Genomic DNA, 17,711 nt, shown 5'->3' on the forward strand with positions numbered 1-17,711 from the left:
GCTATTTGATGGTGTAGGGTGACCTATTGACTTTTTAAAATCTCTGTAACTTTTTTGTTTATGAATATAATTAAATACTTCCAAAGGAAAAGTTTCATATTTTGATAAGATCTTTATAATGGTTATAAGAAATGGGCATCATAGGGGTATACGAAGCGAAATAAAAAAATTAAAAATCAAATTTGACGTCGGAGTCAAAAATGACCAATGCACGAAATATAGCCCCTGATCAACCATGAACAACGATATGCGTTTCTTTTCGATCGGACTTCAAATGACGACACAGTACAGTAAATTGCATTTCGGGGGGTCGTAGGGTGCACGGAAAAAAAAAAGTTTTCGTGTTCTGAAATTGTCTTCAACTATGCTACAAAACTGGGGGGTGACTGCATGAACTTTTTTTCGCGACCCTATCTATTGTACACACATCACAATAGTCGACTGATTGATTATAATAAATACATTACCTTCACTCAAAAAAAAGTGAACTCTCTATTTCACTAAAGCCATATTAACTTTGTATTAGTTCATAGAATCATTATGTTTGGAAAAAGTTTATTTTAGTCAAATAATTTTTTGCGTATGTTAGTTAAATGAACTAAAAAACGGGAAAAAGTTATACGCAAATAAAGCATAAAGATTTCCTAATTTCGTATTTCTTACAAAATAGTTTATTATTTCTTTAAATTTGTAAATTTTACCAAAAATGTGTCCATCGTGAACTTCGTATGTCACTAAAGACATTCTTGCAATTTTGAACTCCAAGATTTCTCTTAAAACTATAAAATTTTCTTTAACTACTGAAAAAATTTAGTTATGTCTAATAAATTTTCTTGAATTTGTCGAAGAATATTTACTTATTTTTGCCATATCGGAGTGATGCCAGCGCTTGTAATACCGTTTAGTTAAAATTTTCTAAAAAAGTTCCAAATTTTCTAAAATTAATCGAATGTTATCTTTCCTGGTGGGTTCACTGTTTTTTCAGTGTTGTGGTGACTTTAACATTAATTTTCCTAATAATGACCGGCGGACCGCTGAATTGACTGAACTCGCTGACTGCATTGGTTTGACGCTAGTTAATAGCGTCTATCCTACCAGGTTCTCTAACACCTCTAGTCCTAGCCTACTGGACTTGTTATTCCTATCCAAGTCTTATTCTCCTTTTTGATCAAATTGCATTTGTTTCCGATCACGATTTAATTTTTTTTCAGTTGAGGAAGAGCAGTCTAGAGTCATAATGGTGAGGGACTTGAGGAATGTGAATGCTGATCTCTTATTGTTGAAGATTTTGAGGTATGACCAGCGGGATTGTTTGCTTGAAACAAGTTTAGATTCTAAACTAGAAGTTCTTATATTTTTGTCTGATATGTATGACAGATATAATTCAGAATAATTCATGCCAATGGTATAATGTACCGTACGGAAAGTATTCGAGAGCGCTATTTGGAAACGTCGTTCGTGCCACTCTAGTTGGGCTGCATACAGGGCTCGCAATCGAGCGAACTTGGTAGTACGACAAGCTAAAATCGCCTATTTTTCTAGGAAGCTTGGATGTCAGAAATCTTTTAAGCGCCTCTGGAAGAATATAATGAGCCTGGGTATACACTGGCGTGGTAGCTCTACATGTACCTTTGACCCAGATGAAATTAATGAGCACTGTTGCAGCAGCCAACAAGCTTCGGTGAAACCAATGGATATGGATGCTCCTGCTTCTCGCCATTTATTCAGCTTCTCGCATTTTTCGGAACATGAGGTGCTTGCAGCTCTTAATTCGGTTAGGTCCAACGCTATAGGTAATGATGGTATATCGATAAGATTTGTGAGATTCTTACTTCCAGAAAGAAAAAGACTGTTTTTCATATGTTTGGGTGTAAAAATTATAGGTTTGGAACTCAAATTTAGTGCAAGTATATAATGTTCATAAACTAGCATAATATGTTTGGGGCATATATGTTAATATTTTAGAACATATTATGTTTGGGACATAAAATGTTTGTAAATATAATACTCTTAGATGCAAACATATATTAATGTGTTTAGAAAGAGAGACCTAGTGAGTATGCTGCAAGTAAAATAATGGAAGTAACCAATTTGCGCCTTAAAAATATATCCACAAAGAGAAAATTTCATTAAAATGTTTACTACCAGTGTATGCCCTAAGGTGAAACATAATATGTTTGAACAATGCAAACAATATTTTATTTGGACCAATTCTGAAAATATATATGTTTGAAGCAAAATGTGTTTGGGGTATATGTTACAGAAGCGATTTTTTTGAGGGTGTGGAAGATTTCAAAGGTGATTCCTGTTCCAAAAAGTCCTCTGCATATTCTCTAGGTGATTATAGACCAATTAGTATACTTCCACTATTCAGTAAGAAGATTTGTTGTCGCAGCAGATACGGTCTCATTTAACGGATCATGAACTTTTGTCACCATTTTAGTCTGGTTTCCGTCCTAGCTATAGAACAGCTATGTGGTTCCACAGCAGCTATGAAAGTCCTTGACGACATAAGATTACAGTATGACAGCGGGAACATTACATTCGTATGTCTTCTGGACTTTTCCATAGCATTTGACTCTGTCGACCATGAAATATTGTGTGCTAAGTTAAAGCACCTATTTGGATTCACCGACCCTTCTTGTAAGCTTATACGAAGCTATTTCTCTGACAGGTCACAAAGAGTTCGCATAGGAGATATGTTATCAACACCTAGGTATATTGAGTCTGGGGTTCCACAGGGATCAGTAATTGGACCCTTGCTATTTAGTATGTTTATTAATGACATATTCTGCGCTTGTAGGTACGCTAGTATGCATGGATACGCAGATGATATTCAATAATATATATCGAGTCGAGTTGGACTGTTGGAGAATCTTGGGTGGAAACTTAACTCGGACCTTGAGTGTGTCAATAGGCTTCCAAGAATGGACTTAGACTGAACCCGTCTAACTCATGCGTCCTCCCGATTAGCTATACTCAATACGATCTAAGTGTCTTTCCGAGAATCCTTCTAGGGGGAACTAGTTTAGATTTTACTATGAAAGCCAAGTGACTGGGCTTCATTGTAAACTCTAGACAGTCGTGTTCTAATCCCGTCAGCTCAGTTACTGGGAGGATTTACCTTACACTACGCAATCTACGTGTAACATCAGCATTCACGCCGGTGGAAATATGTCCCATTTCATATTTTCGTTGTAAAATCTACATTTATCAACCAAATTTCAAAAAATAGATTCTATCGACGCAGAACACATGTAGCTATGAAGTAGACTGTATTTGTATGTACTTTGTGTGTGGGAAAGCTATAAACATGAAAAATCTGATTTTTTTCAGTAAATATTTTTTATATTTCAAGTATTGGTTGTCTAAGGTGACTGTAATTTTGGTATAATGTCTATCAACTCATCCTCTATCGATAACGGTCTAAATGAACTAATTCGGCTACATAGTTTTTCTAAAAAGGTAAAGACACTAATGCGACATACAGTATGTCAAGAAAGTCTTTTGACATTGCCAAATATTTCAAATTCCAGAAATAATTGAAGTAAAAATCGAGTTGTTAATTCGTTTAGAGAAAAATAAAATATGTATACTTTGCAAAATACATAATAAAATATTTTTTAAAATTAAATTATACACTTTCTTGACATACTGTATGTGTCCCATTCATCGTCTGGGGTAAGAAAAAATGATCAACCAACATAATGTGGGGAATGTAACATATAGATACTCATTACTATTATTACCTCAAAAACCTTAAACTCTTCTTGGCTTTTAGGAAAACTAAAAGCCTTTTTAACAATAAATTTTGGTTTGAGAGCAAGCTTAAACAAAGTGCTCAAACCCAAGCATGCATGGTCATGAATACTTGCTAAGTCGCGTATTTTTTTGTGCTGGTTGTATTTTACAAATGCTAACAAAGCTCATGATGTATTTTGAAGTGAATTATAGGAAATATTTTTTTAACATTTTGACGTAGATAAGTGTATTTTGAATATGAATTCGAAAGAAAAACTTACTTTTATCGAGCGGTTAATTCTTCGTCGTCAAAGGGTTATGGGCTATCTAGATTTGACAGCATGACATCATGGAGGAACAAGGTCCTAGGAATTGACATTATAGACTACTTGAGACTTTGAAATATAACATTTCTCCATATACTTGTAGTGAACAAATTGCCTTGGTACTTGTTTGATAAACTTTGGCCACTCAAATCGCAGCTTGACCCTTAGAACCAGTAGAATGTTCTTCGTTAATGCTGTAAGACTATGGAACAATTTACCCTACAATGTTAGATGCTTAATTAATATTGACAAATTAAAAAAAAAAAACAAAAAAAAACGTAAAGAGCTTATTAACTAGCGCAGCATAAAACTGCTATTCAAACAAAAAAATCTCTCAACCTTTTCTCTCTACTGTACTTTTCTTAAATGCTATACTATATGGTGGTCATAATATATTTTGTTATTTTTTAACTTCACTATTGATTTTTTTGTAACAATATTTTATATTTAATTTGTCATTTGATCTTGTCTTTTTTTACTATACTATAATATTTATTTATACGTTTTATATAAAAACTTATTGCTATGTGTTACTACACGCAAAGAAACAAAACGTTTGGAAAACGTGTACCGAAAACGTTTTTCTTTTGTTAGAGTTTTTTGAATTGCTTCGAAAATTTTAAACTTTTATCACAAAAAAAATTCGTTTGTTACAAAATTTTTATTTTTTCAATAAAAAAAGTTATTTTTGAAACAACAACACAGTCCATTTCGTTTATATCAAACACTATTCTTTTCTGACTTTAGGTCTTTAATAAGACACATTTTACAAAAAAAAAACTTTGGTCGGAGCAGGGATCGAACCCACGACCCTTGGCATGCAAGTCGGACGTAGCAACCACTGCTCCACGGTGCCAAACTAAATGTTTTTTTCTGTTAAATAAACTTTGTTTATTTGGTTCGTGGGCGCCGCAAGCTATGCTATATAAATATAACTTATATGGATATTTATCTATTGATGACCATAACAGGTACATAGCTCAGTGGTTAGTGTGTTGGCTTACAAAGTGCATGGTCCGCGGTTCGATTCTCCGTCCAGGCGAAAGGTAAAAAAAAATTTAAAAATTTATAAAATCGTATAATTTCTTCTACATTGTTGGTATTACAGGAAAAGGTGTTAAGAACTAAAAAACCTCGTGGATGTGAGAAAGATGTAAGGGAAAATGCAATTAGCAAGAAAACAATGTTTTTTTTTTGAGTTTGTCTTTATGAAATCCTGGAAAAGAATAAACGTTTATCACAAAAAGTATATACTTTTCTTCCAAATACACTTCCTTACAGCGAAAAGCAAATGAGAAACGAACTTTGTTTGTCTAAAATTTCGTTTGGGAGGAAAGAATTATTTTTTTGCGTGTACCCTAGAATTAATTGATTCAATTAAAAATGTTAATTGAATTTTGGTGATATGAAGATTAAGGAATTGGTATAATACCATTAAGTTTAATCGCTGACATAGTCTTTACTGTAGATCTGGAGGGGTAATATGATACAATTTGGATCTTATATTTCATGGTTTATCAGAAAAATCAGATTTTTAAAAAGTAATAAAATTAAATTTTGTATACCAAGTTGTACTTTATATTATAACAATTATGTTCGTGGTTTTTATGATTAAAATGACAAAAGGAAATATGAATATGGCAGGAATACGTACACTAAAAAAGTGAAGCCTAAGGGCACTAAGCCAATATAAATATATTATAGTTCATGGGATTATTATGTTTTGAGAAAGTTTCCTTGACTTTAATTTTTTTTGCTTACGTTAATCAAATGAACAAAAAATAAGCAGATTGATTATACAGAAATGAAGCATAAAGATTTAACAAATTCTTATTACCGACAAAATAGTCGAGTTTCTTAAAATTCTAACAAAACAGCGCCCAACTTCTTAGGGCGCTAAAGAGATTTTTACTATTTTGAAATCCATTAGTTTTCTTCAAACTACGAAATTTTCTTTAACATGTGAACAAAAATTGTCTTATAAATTTTCTTGAATTTGATAACGGTGTGGTATTAATAATTTAAAGAATGAAAGATAAAGATAGATAAATATTCTAAAATTAACCTACCTTCCCTCCTGGTGAGATCATTGATTTTTGAGTGGCCAATTCTAGCAATGCAAATAGTTATTAACAATTCATTGGGTATATTTGTGCATTAATATCCATAAAATTATATATTAGTATTAACTGTTAATAATATTTAAAATATGTGACCGAACATAAGGTACATTTTAAACTCTGGGTCTGCAGTCAGGAAAAAACAAAATTTCTTTTTTTATTTTCTTTTGCAAGTTGCGAGCACTTTTAAGTTAAAAAGATATATACAAGCGGGTGTCAGTAATCCAAAAATCTATCAATAACACGAAAGCCATCTTGTAGGTGCATATTTAAAAATAACATAACACCAAAATATTCTTGAAATTTCTTGAAGTCTTTTCTCCTATTTGATCTGCTACATTCACATTTCTAATAAATTTTTCGAGCTCAAACACAACATCAATAAATATCAACAAATAATTTGGTAATTCTTTTAAACTAAAAATCTATCCCGACATTTCCCGGGATAGATTTTACATAAATGGTTCTTTGTTGAACGTTATTTATGATATAACCAACTGTATTTCCCATAACTTCTAGTTTTTCGTAATGCAAAAATATTGCGTTTAATGGGCATATTCTGCCAAAATAAAAATGTATAAGAGCTATGATAGTCAGGTAAGGTAAGTACATTGTCTAGACATGCATATCTCTCTTGCGTATTTAACTACATTTATTATTATATAAAATAAAAATAAGGTAAAGTTATACTATGGGTAGTGTGTTTCTCTTATTGTTTGTAAAAGATAATTATGAAACAAAGCTCCAAAGCAATATTGTAAGAGTGATTTAGTCTATATTACAGCAAAACGGGCAATATCTTTCAATATCTTCAACATCACTATCGCCAGCAACTTCACCATCGTTATATTTCGTTGTATTTTGACATGAAGACTGTCTTAAATTTTCTAATCGCGTCTTAAGTAGTTGGGACGAAACAACTCCACGATTTGTGCGGCCAGTATCATCGCAGCCAACGGTGTATTTTGTTTCATTGCTTCTGCCAACATTACGCCTTATTTCGCTTAGCAACACATCCTGATTGTTATTTGCCACCAAGAAAGGACCCGTACCCAACAGTGACACTTCACCATCAGAAAATCTACTATTAGATGTACTCGTTGACGAATTTAAATCTGGGCATGGAGAATGTGATTCCCCACTTTCTGGGGTATAGGGCTCTTGTCGTGGACTACAAAGTCCACCCATGTGTTGTGAGTCTATGCGATTAACAATAATATCTTTAGATAGTTTCAAACGTTCCGATATAAGCCCGTATTCGGATTCTCCCGAATATTTCCGTAATGTATTTTCACACCGTTCACATTCTGTATTTCCAATAGATTGTTTGTTGCTAATACCATCACTTTTACTTAAGGTTTGCGAATATATGCACACAGTAATGTTGTCTGAATTTATAACATTGATGCTAACTGGTGGCCACAACGGGATGTTTGCATTTTGAATATCATCTCCTTCACATGTATTGCTAAATTGTTCCAGACTGGAATTTATAGAGTACATATTCGTTTTATTACGTTCAGTTTTTGAAGACACCATTGCATGGTTATCCTTTATATTCTCATACTGACATTCTGCTTTACAATCAACAGCCAATTCGTTATAAGTGTCATTTTCATAAGGACAATTTATATCACTTTTACATTCACCACAATTAGATATTGTCGCAACGATAGTAGTTGCTGGGATATTGAGTGTCCAATAATTACTACGTGTTCTAATATAGTAACAGTTACAACATCTATATATACCTTGATTTGCTTTAATGCAAATGTGTAAAAACACAGGCTACAATTTTAATAGAAAATAGAAAACATTAATGGGTTAGTTGAATCATTAAATTAATCTTATACTGATAAGATTGTAAATAGTTCAATTTGCAAGTATTATCATAATTTAGGTAGTACATATGAATAGAATATAAGAGAAAAAACAAAACAAAACAAAAACATCGTTTAGTTCTTTTCACTTTCTTGATTGCATTACCAAAAGCCAATTAATGGAAGAACAACGCTTTTAAGCCCGAATTTAATAAAATACAACTAGTAAATCACTATGAAACTAACTAAGCAGAAAAGTAACGCCCTTATCCAAATAGAAGGTCGAAACAAGAAAGAACATAGCAGACAAGGCTAAAAAGTGGAGAAACATAAAATATTCTACGAACCTAACGACACACAGTGGTAGCAAATCGCTTTTCTGAAAATAATTCTACAACTTCTTTGTGTGAAAGCTGAGGTGTTTTCCTCTAAGATTGCAAGTTAGTGGGTCCCTAGTGGGTCCACGGGCTGATCTGTATGCGTTGAAGGTTGGTCACCTCGGGGCATGAAATTTTGTTTTAGTTGTCAAATCCACAATTAGGAACCGATTTTTATGATTTTTTTGCTGGAAGAACTTGTAAAACTCTCCAAAAAAGTTGGCGTGTGTGTGCGAATATATTTTATAGTTTGCGAGATATGGGCCCACAATTTTTTTTGCAAAATTAGAAGTAATACCGCATTTTGCCACAAGGCAGAGTTATGCTTTTGGTTCGCTTCAATCCCATATGAATCTCCCTTCGAGTTAGACTCATATGACCACCGGAGACCAAATTTTATCTCCGAGACCAAAGATTCACTCCGATTAACTTAAAACGCCACCGTGGTGCAAAGGTTAGCATGCCCGCCTTGTATACACAAGGTCGTGGGTTCGATTCCTGCTTCGACCGAACACCAAAAAGTTTTTCAGCGGTGAATTATCACACCTCAGTAATGCTGGTGACATTTCAAAGCTTCTCTAAGTGGTTTCACTGCAATGTGGAACGCCGTTCGGACACGCCTATAAAGAGGAGGCCCCTTGTCATTGAGCTTAACATGGAATCGGGCAGCACTCAGTGATAAGAGAGAAGTCCACCAATGTGGTATCACAATGGACTGAATAGTCTAAGTGAGCCTTATACATCAGGCTGTCACTTAACCTAATCTACTTAAAATTTTGCACAGGTAGTATAATTAACATTCTAGCGAATTTGGTTGAAATCGGTTCATACATATCTTACCACCGATATGCACTTATATGACCCCAGAACCCAGGATTTTGCTCTGATTTGCTTCAAATATTGCACGAGGCAAGTGTGCCAAATTTGAAATCGGTTCAGATTTCGGTATAGCCCCTATATAACATAAACGTACATTTGCAGAAATTCACTATTTCACCCGAGTTAGCGATGTTGAGTGTAAGTTTAGAAATCAGTCTTTGCCAAATGAGACTGTTTTGGAACGTTTTACAAGTTTTTATAAAAATTCACAGCCCCGATGTGACCAAATTTCAACGCATACAGGTCAGTCCCTGCAATCACTACGTTCACACAAAGAGATTTTGTTGATATATTTATCCGTTCAGAAGTTGCGCTTCTTTTGATTAGTCTCGACGACGTCTCCATATCCAATTTGAGCATGAGAATGTAGTGATCCTAAGAATGGAAGATTATTATGCATACGAGCCTTTTGGAAACAAAGTTCGGATAACATGTTCAATTTGTGCAATCGTACATTAGCCTACGTTGTAACGTCGTATACTGACGTATTTGACCTCCAAACTGTGTATTTTGTTTTTGTTAACGGTATTATATATGCCAATTTTCAAAGATATCAGATCGCGTTTATATAGCGTACTTTTTGGGTGTACGCCTTTGAAACTAAAGGAAGAAATGTTCATCAATTTAGTTTAGTCATATTATCACACGGCGGCCGATGGATATTATTCACCGGCCAGCGACTGCCAAATCAGTGTACGTGTTGTTTCGTCTGTTTTTTTGTGTTTGAAAAGGTACATTCCGGGGAGTCCTCTCCGCTTTCTTTTGGTCCAAGCCGGGATAGAGAAAACCTCCGGACCATGGTACTGTGCAGTTTACCGAAACCAAAATCAGGTTTATCAACCAAAAGAAAGCCAACTGAGAAGCCTTCAGAGAATACACAGATCGCCGCTTCAGTGAGCTCCCATCCCCTCACCAACGGCATCATCGCTTCATTCCAGCTGGTCGAATAGCCCAACTGAGGCCCAACTTCCCAGCAGAGGCAGCGGGTCTCGCAGACGAGCGTGATGAACGCCGTCGCGCTAACCCTGCTGATCTTAGAATCAGGGAACTGAATCTAGAGAGTAGTAAAAAAGTCCACGAGCACAAGCGGAACACATGGTTAGAGCTCCTGAAACACAGTTCACCACTGTGTTATCACAATGGACTGAATAGTCAAAGTGAGCCTGAAAAATCGGGCTGCCACTATACCTAACCTAGGCACATGAACAAGTATGTTAAGTTGTGGTCAACAGTGCGAGTCCTCTTGAACCCCGGTACTAGGGATGATAGTATTTCAGTCACCTTTGGCGTCGTGACAGTGACTGATCCGAAGAGGTGCGCCATATTCTTCATTTGACAGTTTGTCGAGCACCCGGAGAGTGATAGAGCGAAAAGGAGAACCATTCGTCGAATCCGTGGTCTCAGAGCCGACTACACACAACAATTTACCACAGCCGAAGTTACCGAAGTCAACAACAGCGCGAAAGCAATCTAATGCTAATGTTGAAGCATCTGGGATACTGGGAGTTGAGTACTTGACCAGGCTCCACAATTTGTCCTTAGAATCGCTCATAATACCCGATGTCTGGAAAATGGGTATTGTGATTCCACTACTGAAACCAGGTAAATACTCGAGCAAAAGTGAATCGTACAGACCGATTCCCCTCCTCTCGCCAGTAGCCAAGACAATTGAGGCACTACTCCTCCATAGCCTTGTGGAGAATTTTCCAGCTGCTAATCATCAACATGGATTCCGCAAAGTTCACAGTACAACAACGTCTTTCAGCACATAGGGGACTCAATCAGCCCAAGCCGTGTCACCGGACGGTCCTCCTGGCGCTTCGATACGGTCAACCATGCCAGACCTTTCGAGGATATCGAGAACAGGTCCCTACCGGTAGGAACTCAAACATTTGATTATTAATTATCTGTGCGTGCGCCAGCCGTACGTGGAATTTAGGAATAGGAAATCAAGACCCCGTAGAGTGAAACGGGGAGTTCCCCAGGATGGGGTGATATCTCCGACATTGTTTAACCTCTACCTATCCTCTATTCCACCCCCTCCTGACGGCGTCAAAATTGTATCATACGCAGACGACTGTACATGGCATATGGGCCCAATGTTGATGATATCCGTTAAACGTCTGCCTCGTTGAATATTAGGCAATTGGCCGGTCAGTGGTAAACTATGCAACTCCAGTGTGGACACCGCATACCAAAGATACGCAGTGGAATAACATACAGACCTGTCAGAACGCTGTCCTTAGAACTGCGACTGGGAGTCTCCGCAGCACACCCCTGGAGACAAAGATCATCCCTGTGCATAGACAGTTGTCAAAGCAGTATCTCCTGGATTATTATCGCAGTAATCATCTAAACCAGGAACGTAAGGGTTTATATATATCATCAAGAGCGCTACAAAAAAGAGCCTATAGATCAAGCAGCATACCAGGCGGTTTGAACAGGATCCATGAGGATACTGTAGCTGAAGCGTTAAAAAGCTAAAAGGATAATCTTGTTCTCGGAGTCCGACCACCGCCCATAGCACCGAAGGAAAGATACCTCCCACGGCAGACTAGGGTAGTTTCAGCCCAATTCCTACCTATCAGTGATTGATAGCAGCGTTGCTGACGTATGTCCAATTTGCAACCAAGGGCCATATGACACGCGTCATCTTTTGTCTTGACCAGCTAAACCAAACCGACTTACCACCAGAGCACTCTGGACACAAACCACCTTAGTCGCGGAGTTCCTCGATCTGGCTACAAGCTGAAGTACCAAAGCGATAACATAAAAAAATGGATGGAATCCCAATAAACTGTTACAACAATAACAACAGCCATATTATTTCTGTGTAAAATAATAAAATTTACTTGTTTCAGTAAAAAATCCCTAAACAGAAAGCAGTTAGAAATAGTTCATTAACTGGAATAAGGAATGTAATTGTGTTAATACTGATTTCTTCGCGGGGTATAAGAAAATTGTATTCCTTTCAAAGCATTCAAACACCTCAAATTTAGTAAATTTTCTTATAAAATCATAAATCAGACTTCCTTTATTATAAAAAGCGTATCATAAACATGAATAAGACTTAGCATAGAAAAATATTTTAGTTCATTCGTACTAAGAAGTATTCAATCCTTTCAAATGTTAAGGAAATACTTTTGGTAGAAATATAGGAAATTTTGCTATTTTTCATTTATCTACCTATAATCGAATAAAGGTATGGTTGCGCGTGGGTTGTGTTTTGCAGTTTAAATCGTGTTATGTTTATACGGAACGTCACCAAATCTAGAGATTGTTAAAAAATAATAATAAGTAGTCGGTACTGTTTGGAAAAGTACAAATAAAATATAATCGCCCGATTTGAATTTATATCGCATATTCCTCAACCAAAAACATGCCCCATTTTTAAACGCGTTTTTGCTTTATAGTCAAGATACAAACAGTCAACTAATTTATAGATGATTTCATTAATTTTGAAGAACTTTTCCGAAATATTAAAGACACATTGGTCTTAGTCCAAAAAAATTTCTTTCACGTAAATATACCTATTTTTAAGTTTAATCACTTGACTACTTCAATGAAAATTTATCGACAAGGACGAAACTTTACATCAGAAAAATGTGTCTTCTATGTTAAACAAAAATAGCATTCGTATTTTAAAGACTTGAAATCTTAGGCCTCACGACAGTACATTTAGTGTATATACAGTGTGGATGATATGTAATGCAAAACGCTATATTTTTTTTTTTTTAATTTTATTGTTCAAAAGCAGAGAGGGAACAAAATCGCTGAACACTGAAAAGAGGAACGGCCTTATATAAAAGATTATACCACTTAATTTTGGGATACTCAATTTTCACAATATTAAGGACAATATAGAAATATCATAAAGAAATTTTAATTAAGAGTACAATTCATCATCTTTGCTTTAATAATTGTTTTCATTAAATTTAGCGCACGATTCTCCCAAATGTTCGTCCCTCCATTTTTCATTCAACCATCGAGCAGAACGGACGTGTTTTTTTAATATCGGAGTAATAGAATTTTTTCGCAATAAGTACTTATAACGAATTTCAAGCGTGGTGGTCATGCACTGGATTTCAATGACCAAGAGTTTGGCCCAATTAGTCGACCTGTAGACGGGTCGACAGGTTGCGATACTTTGGTAAGTCGAACCTTTCTTAAGTTAACGAAAAAGGGGGGTAATCCCTCAAGAAAGAGATTCAAGCAACGCAGAAATTCGAAAAATAATTGTATAATTAGGGATCAAAGATCTTTTGCCTCATTTGCAAAGAACAGTCTTGTGATGGCTATTGTTAACAGGGGACCAGTGACGGTATGGAAATTGGGAATGCCTGGCGTCTACTCACAGGTGCTGGAAAAGTTTCCCGGCCCAGATAAGCATTTGAGGACCAGAAGTCTATCGATTGTTTTAAAGCTGCTTTGGTACTAATTGGTGAAGTTTGGGAAGGAGCTGCTCTAGAGTTAGTCAAGAAAAAACGACATACCGGCAAGACATAGAGCACATGCATGGAAACACAATCTTGATGACTCTATCGAAACGGCTGACGCAACGGTTGTTGAAAATGTTGATGGTTCTGCAGATCCTCCAGATAAATCTTCACCATTGTAAGGCTGCTTGTGTTGCTTTAAAAACTCTTATGAAAGGGGACATAGATATATATTTCTTATTCAAAGAACCATTTGTTTATAAGAACAAAATATGTGAATTAGGTACTCTGCAGTATACTGGTAAATTGCAGTATACTGGTAAAGATGTAAATTGAGCCTGTATCATTGCTAAACACGAGCTTAACTTGTTATTTCTTCTTTCAATGAGCAATGCAGACACTGTCATTGCCAGTTTAGAAATAGCTAAATGCAAATATTGGGTATATTCGATCTACATGGAACATGATTTTAATTGAGGAGTAATTGAAAACAAAGACAAAACTCATTATGGGATGCGATGCAAATGCACATCATAATATATGGGGAAGTAGTGACATTAATACAAAAGGAGAGTCACTCCTAGAGTTTATTTTGCGTACTAATTTGGTACATTGCAATAAGGGGGATGCCCCAACCTTCCTCACTAAAAACAGGCAAGAAGTTTTGGACGTCACCTTGGCCTCGCAAGAACCGAATGAAAAGATATCTGAGTGGCAGGTTTTAAGTGAATATAGCTTTTCAGATCATCGCAACATCAGTTCCAAATTTGATGTTCGTTCCACCAAGACCATATTTCCCCTTAGCTTTTCTCGAGTTAAGTAATATGAGAAAATCCTGCAGGAAGCTCATTAACAAAGCAAATTCCACCAGAGCTCCGGAGGATTGGACGCTTACAAGAAGAATCTGAGAGGATACAAGCGAGAACTGAGAAAGGCTTAGCATAACTCTTGGAATGATTACTGCAGCAGTATTGAGAACATGTCCGAGGCTTCCAGACTGCGAAAGGTACTAACATACAACTCCGCTCCAGATTTCATTAAAACACCGGAAGGCAATTGGTCAACGTCCATTGAGGAGACGCAGGAGGTACTATTAGACACACATTTTCCTGGAAATCAGAAAAGGATAAATGTGATGGCATACGCAGTTGACGTGGCCCATCCATAATTAAAGATATTATACAGAGAGCCAGAAATGGGCGAAAGAGAATGGTCTTGGGGTAAATCCTGCGAAACAGAACTAATCATGTACTGCAGAGAACGCAAAATTCCCACGGTTAAGCCCGTCTTCTTTGGTGAGTGTGCAAAACACCTTGGAATTATTTTGGACAGGAAGCTGAACTTTAAGCTTAATATTAAAGAAAAGACGAAAAAGCCACGGTAGCTTGTACTTGTACCAAAAGGCAATAGGAAAAAGTGGGGACTAAAACCGAAAATTGTGTATTGGCTATGTACGGCAGTAGTTAGACCTCGTGGTCTTGCGGTCGGCACTTCAGAAGTCGACAAGTTTAGATAAAGTTCGGCGAATGGCGATCTTGTGTATCTCAGGCGAATTCAGTAAAACAAGAATAGATTCCCTTAATGTCATGCTGCATCTATTAAATTTACAGATATTAGTCAAACAGTCAGCAGCAACAACGACTGTACGGTTATGCGAGCAATCGCTGTGGTCGGAAAAAACGCACGGTCACAGTTCGGTCCTCAAAGTAATGCCAGATGTGCCAAACTTAGTGGATTATTCTCTGGCGAAACCTCCTTTCGACAAAAAGTTTGAAACAATAATTCCCAACAGTGCGGCGAGGAGCCGCACTTCAAAAATAGTCTAATGTTTATTTGGAGGCGTTTACATCTATGGTTTGAAGTTTTTGTTTGTTTGTTTTTTTTTTTTTGTATTGGAATTAAAAAATCATTTGCTTTAAAAGGATTTGGATATTTAAACAGAATTTTATTTATTTATCGCAAGGAAATGAAAATTGGATAAATGAAATCTGTATCATAATTTAAAATTTATAGAGCCTAGGTTAGGTTAGGTTAAAGTGGCAGCCCGATTAAGATTCAGGCTCACTTAGACTATTCAGTCCATTGTGATACCACATTAACTAAAAGTACCTATTACATATGGGCGCTTCTAGTTTTAACCGCTGAACCTTCTCGATTATTTTCTTCTGTTGAACCAACCAGATTGTTCAAAAAACATTAGCAGACTGCTTAAGTTAACGTTTTCCAGGTCCGCCAGTAATCTAAAGCTATATGCCCCTAAACTTTGCTTACGCCTTACACAAAATAAAGGACACTCACACAAGAGGTGTTTAATTGATTCATTTTTCTCCGCATCATGACAGCTCATGCAATAGTCATTATACTTCGCGCCAATAGTTTTTTCTAAATCGCCTATCAGGCAGCGACCCGTTATAGCAGATATCAGGAGTGATATCTGACGTCTCGAGAACTCTAGCATATCTAGTGTGCGGTTTAGGTTAAATGGGGCCATATTTGCTTGGTGTCGTTACAAGCCTTGCAATTCTCCCATCGGAAATTTGCCATCATAACAGCCTTCTCACGCATATAAGCTCATATGAGCTTGCAGGTAGCCAGGGGCATACCAACAGATTCTAGTTCCCCTGGAATAAGTAAGGTAGTCCCTAGCCTCGCCAACTGATCTGCTTCGCAGTTCCCCGGTATGTTCCTATGGCCAGACACCCATATTAGGTGAATATTGTGCTGCTCAGCCATCTCATTGAGAGATTTGCGGCAGTCGACGGTCGTTTTCGAGTTAAGGAACACAGAGTCCATGGATTTTATTGCAGGTTGATTGTCGGAGTATATATTAATGCCAACATTTTTTGAAACATTACTTCTCAGCCAATTCGCCACCTCTCTTATTGCTAATATTTCAGCCTGAAGAACACTACAGTGATTAGGTAATCTTTTCGCTATTCGAAGTTCCAGATCTTTCGAATATATTCCGAAACCCACTTGTCCATCCATTTGGAGCCATCAGCGTAGAAATCTATATATCTTTTATTCCCCGGGGCCTGTGTGCACCACGCCTCACTGTTGGAAATTAGAGTTTCAAACTTTTTGTTGAAAAGTGGTGTCGCCAAGGTATAATCCACTACGTTAGGCACATCTGGCATTATTTTGAGGACCGAACTGTGACCGTAACTTTTTTTCGACCACAGCGATAGCTCGCGCAACCGCACAGCCGTTGTTGCAGCTGACTGTTTGGCCAAAATGTCTAAAGGCAAGAGATGCAGCATGACATTAAGGGAATTTGTTCCTTTCTTGCTGAATGCGATTGAGATACACAAGCACGCTGAACTATGTCTAAATTTGTCGTCTGGTGAAGTGTCGGCCACCAGACTACAACACCATATAGCATTATGGGTCTAACCACTGCCGTGTATAGCCAATGCATAATTTTTGGTTTTAGGCCCCACTTTTTTCCTATTGCCTTTTTGAACGAGTACAAAGCTACCGTTGCTTTCCTCGCCCTTTCTTAAATATTAAATTAAGTTCAGCTTCCTGTCCAAAATAACGCCAAGGTATTTTGCACACTCAGCAAAGGGAATTTCAATACCCCCTAAGGAAATGGGCCTAAGTGTGGGAGTTTTGCGATCTTTGCAGTACATGACTAGTTCTGTCTTTGCAGGATTTACCCCAAGACCATTATCCTTCGCCCATTTCTCATTCATCCGGAGGGCTCTCTGTATAATATCTCTGATTGTGGATGGGAATTTTCCCCTGACTGCTAGCGCCACATCATCTGCGTATGCCACCACTTGTATCCTTTCTTTTTCTAGGGAAACCAGAAGGTCGTTTATAGCAACATTCCAAAGAAGAGGTGATAGAACTCCTCCTTGGGGAGTGCCTCTTTCACATACCTTTGTATGTTTGCTTGTCCTAGTGTGGCTGAAATGCGTCTCTTCCTTAGAAGTTCGTCTAACAGCCTAAGTATACCTGGATCAACATTCAGAGTTGTCAGTCCATTTAATATCGAGCTCGGATGGAT

General features: G+C 36.9%; 2 protein-coding genes across 7 annotated transcripts in view; both read right to left on the minus strand.

Moving 5' to 3' along the window:
* Positions 1–17,711, minus strand: part of 5PtaseI (inositol polyphosphate-5-phosphatase A) — a 307,223-nt gene that overhangs the window by 113,989 nt on the left and 175,523 nt on the right. The window contains exon 8 of one of the 6 annotated variants that reach the window (XM_075291072.1): positions 7,939–7,975. The exons of the other annotated variants lie outside the window; for them this stretch is intronic. Within the exon in view, the coding sequence (XP_075147187.1) occupies positions 7,939–7,975 (37 nt within the window). The remainder of the gene's footprint in view (positions 1–7,938; positions 7,976–17,711) is intronic. 6 annotated transcript variants of the gene reach the window in all.
* Positions 6,194–7,932, minus strand: LOC142221360 (uncharacterized). The gene has a single exon (XM_075291079.1). It carries the CDS (start codon positions 7,724–7,726, stop codon positions 6,956–6,958), a length of 771 nt encoding a protein of 256 aa, XP_075147194.1. The 5' UTR covers positions 7,727–7,932; the 3' UTR covers positions 6,194–6,955.

The sequence above is a fragment of the Haematobia irritans genome, chromosome 1 (assembly GCF_050003625.1).
Source record: "Haematobia irritans isolate KBUSLIRL chromosome 1, ASM5000362v1, whole genome shotgun sequence".
Taxonomy (NCBI): Eukaryota; Metazoa; Arthropoda; class Insecta; order Diptera; family Muscidae; genus Haematobia; species Haematobia irritans.

Excerpts from the sequence above, each read along its gene's own strand:
- LOC142221360 (XM_075291079.1), bottom strand. The coding sequence starts at position 7,726 with ATGGTGTCTTCAAAAACTGAACGTAATAAAACGAATATGTACTCTATA.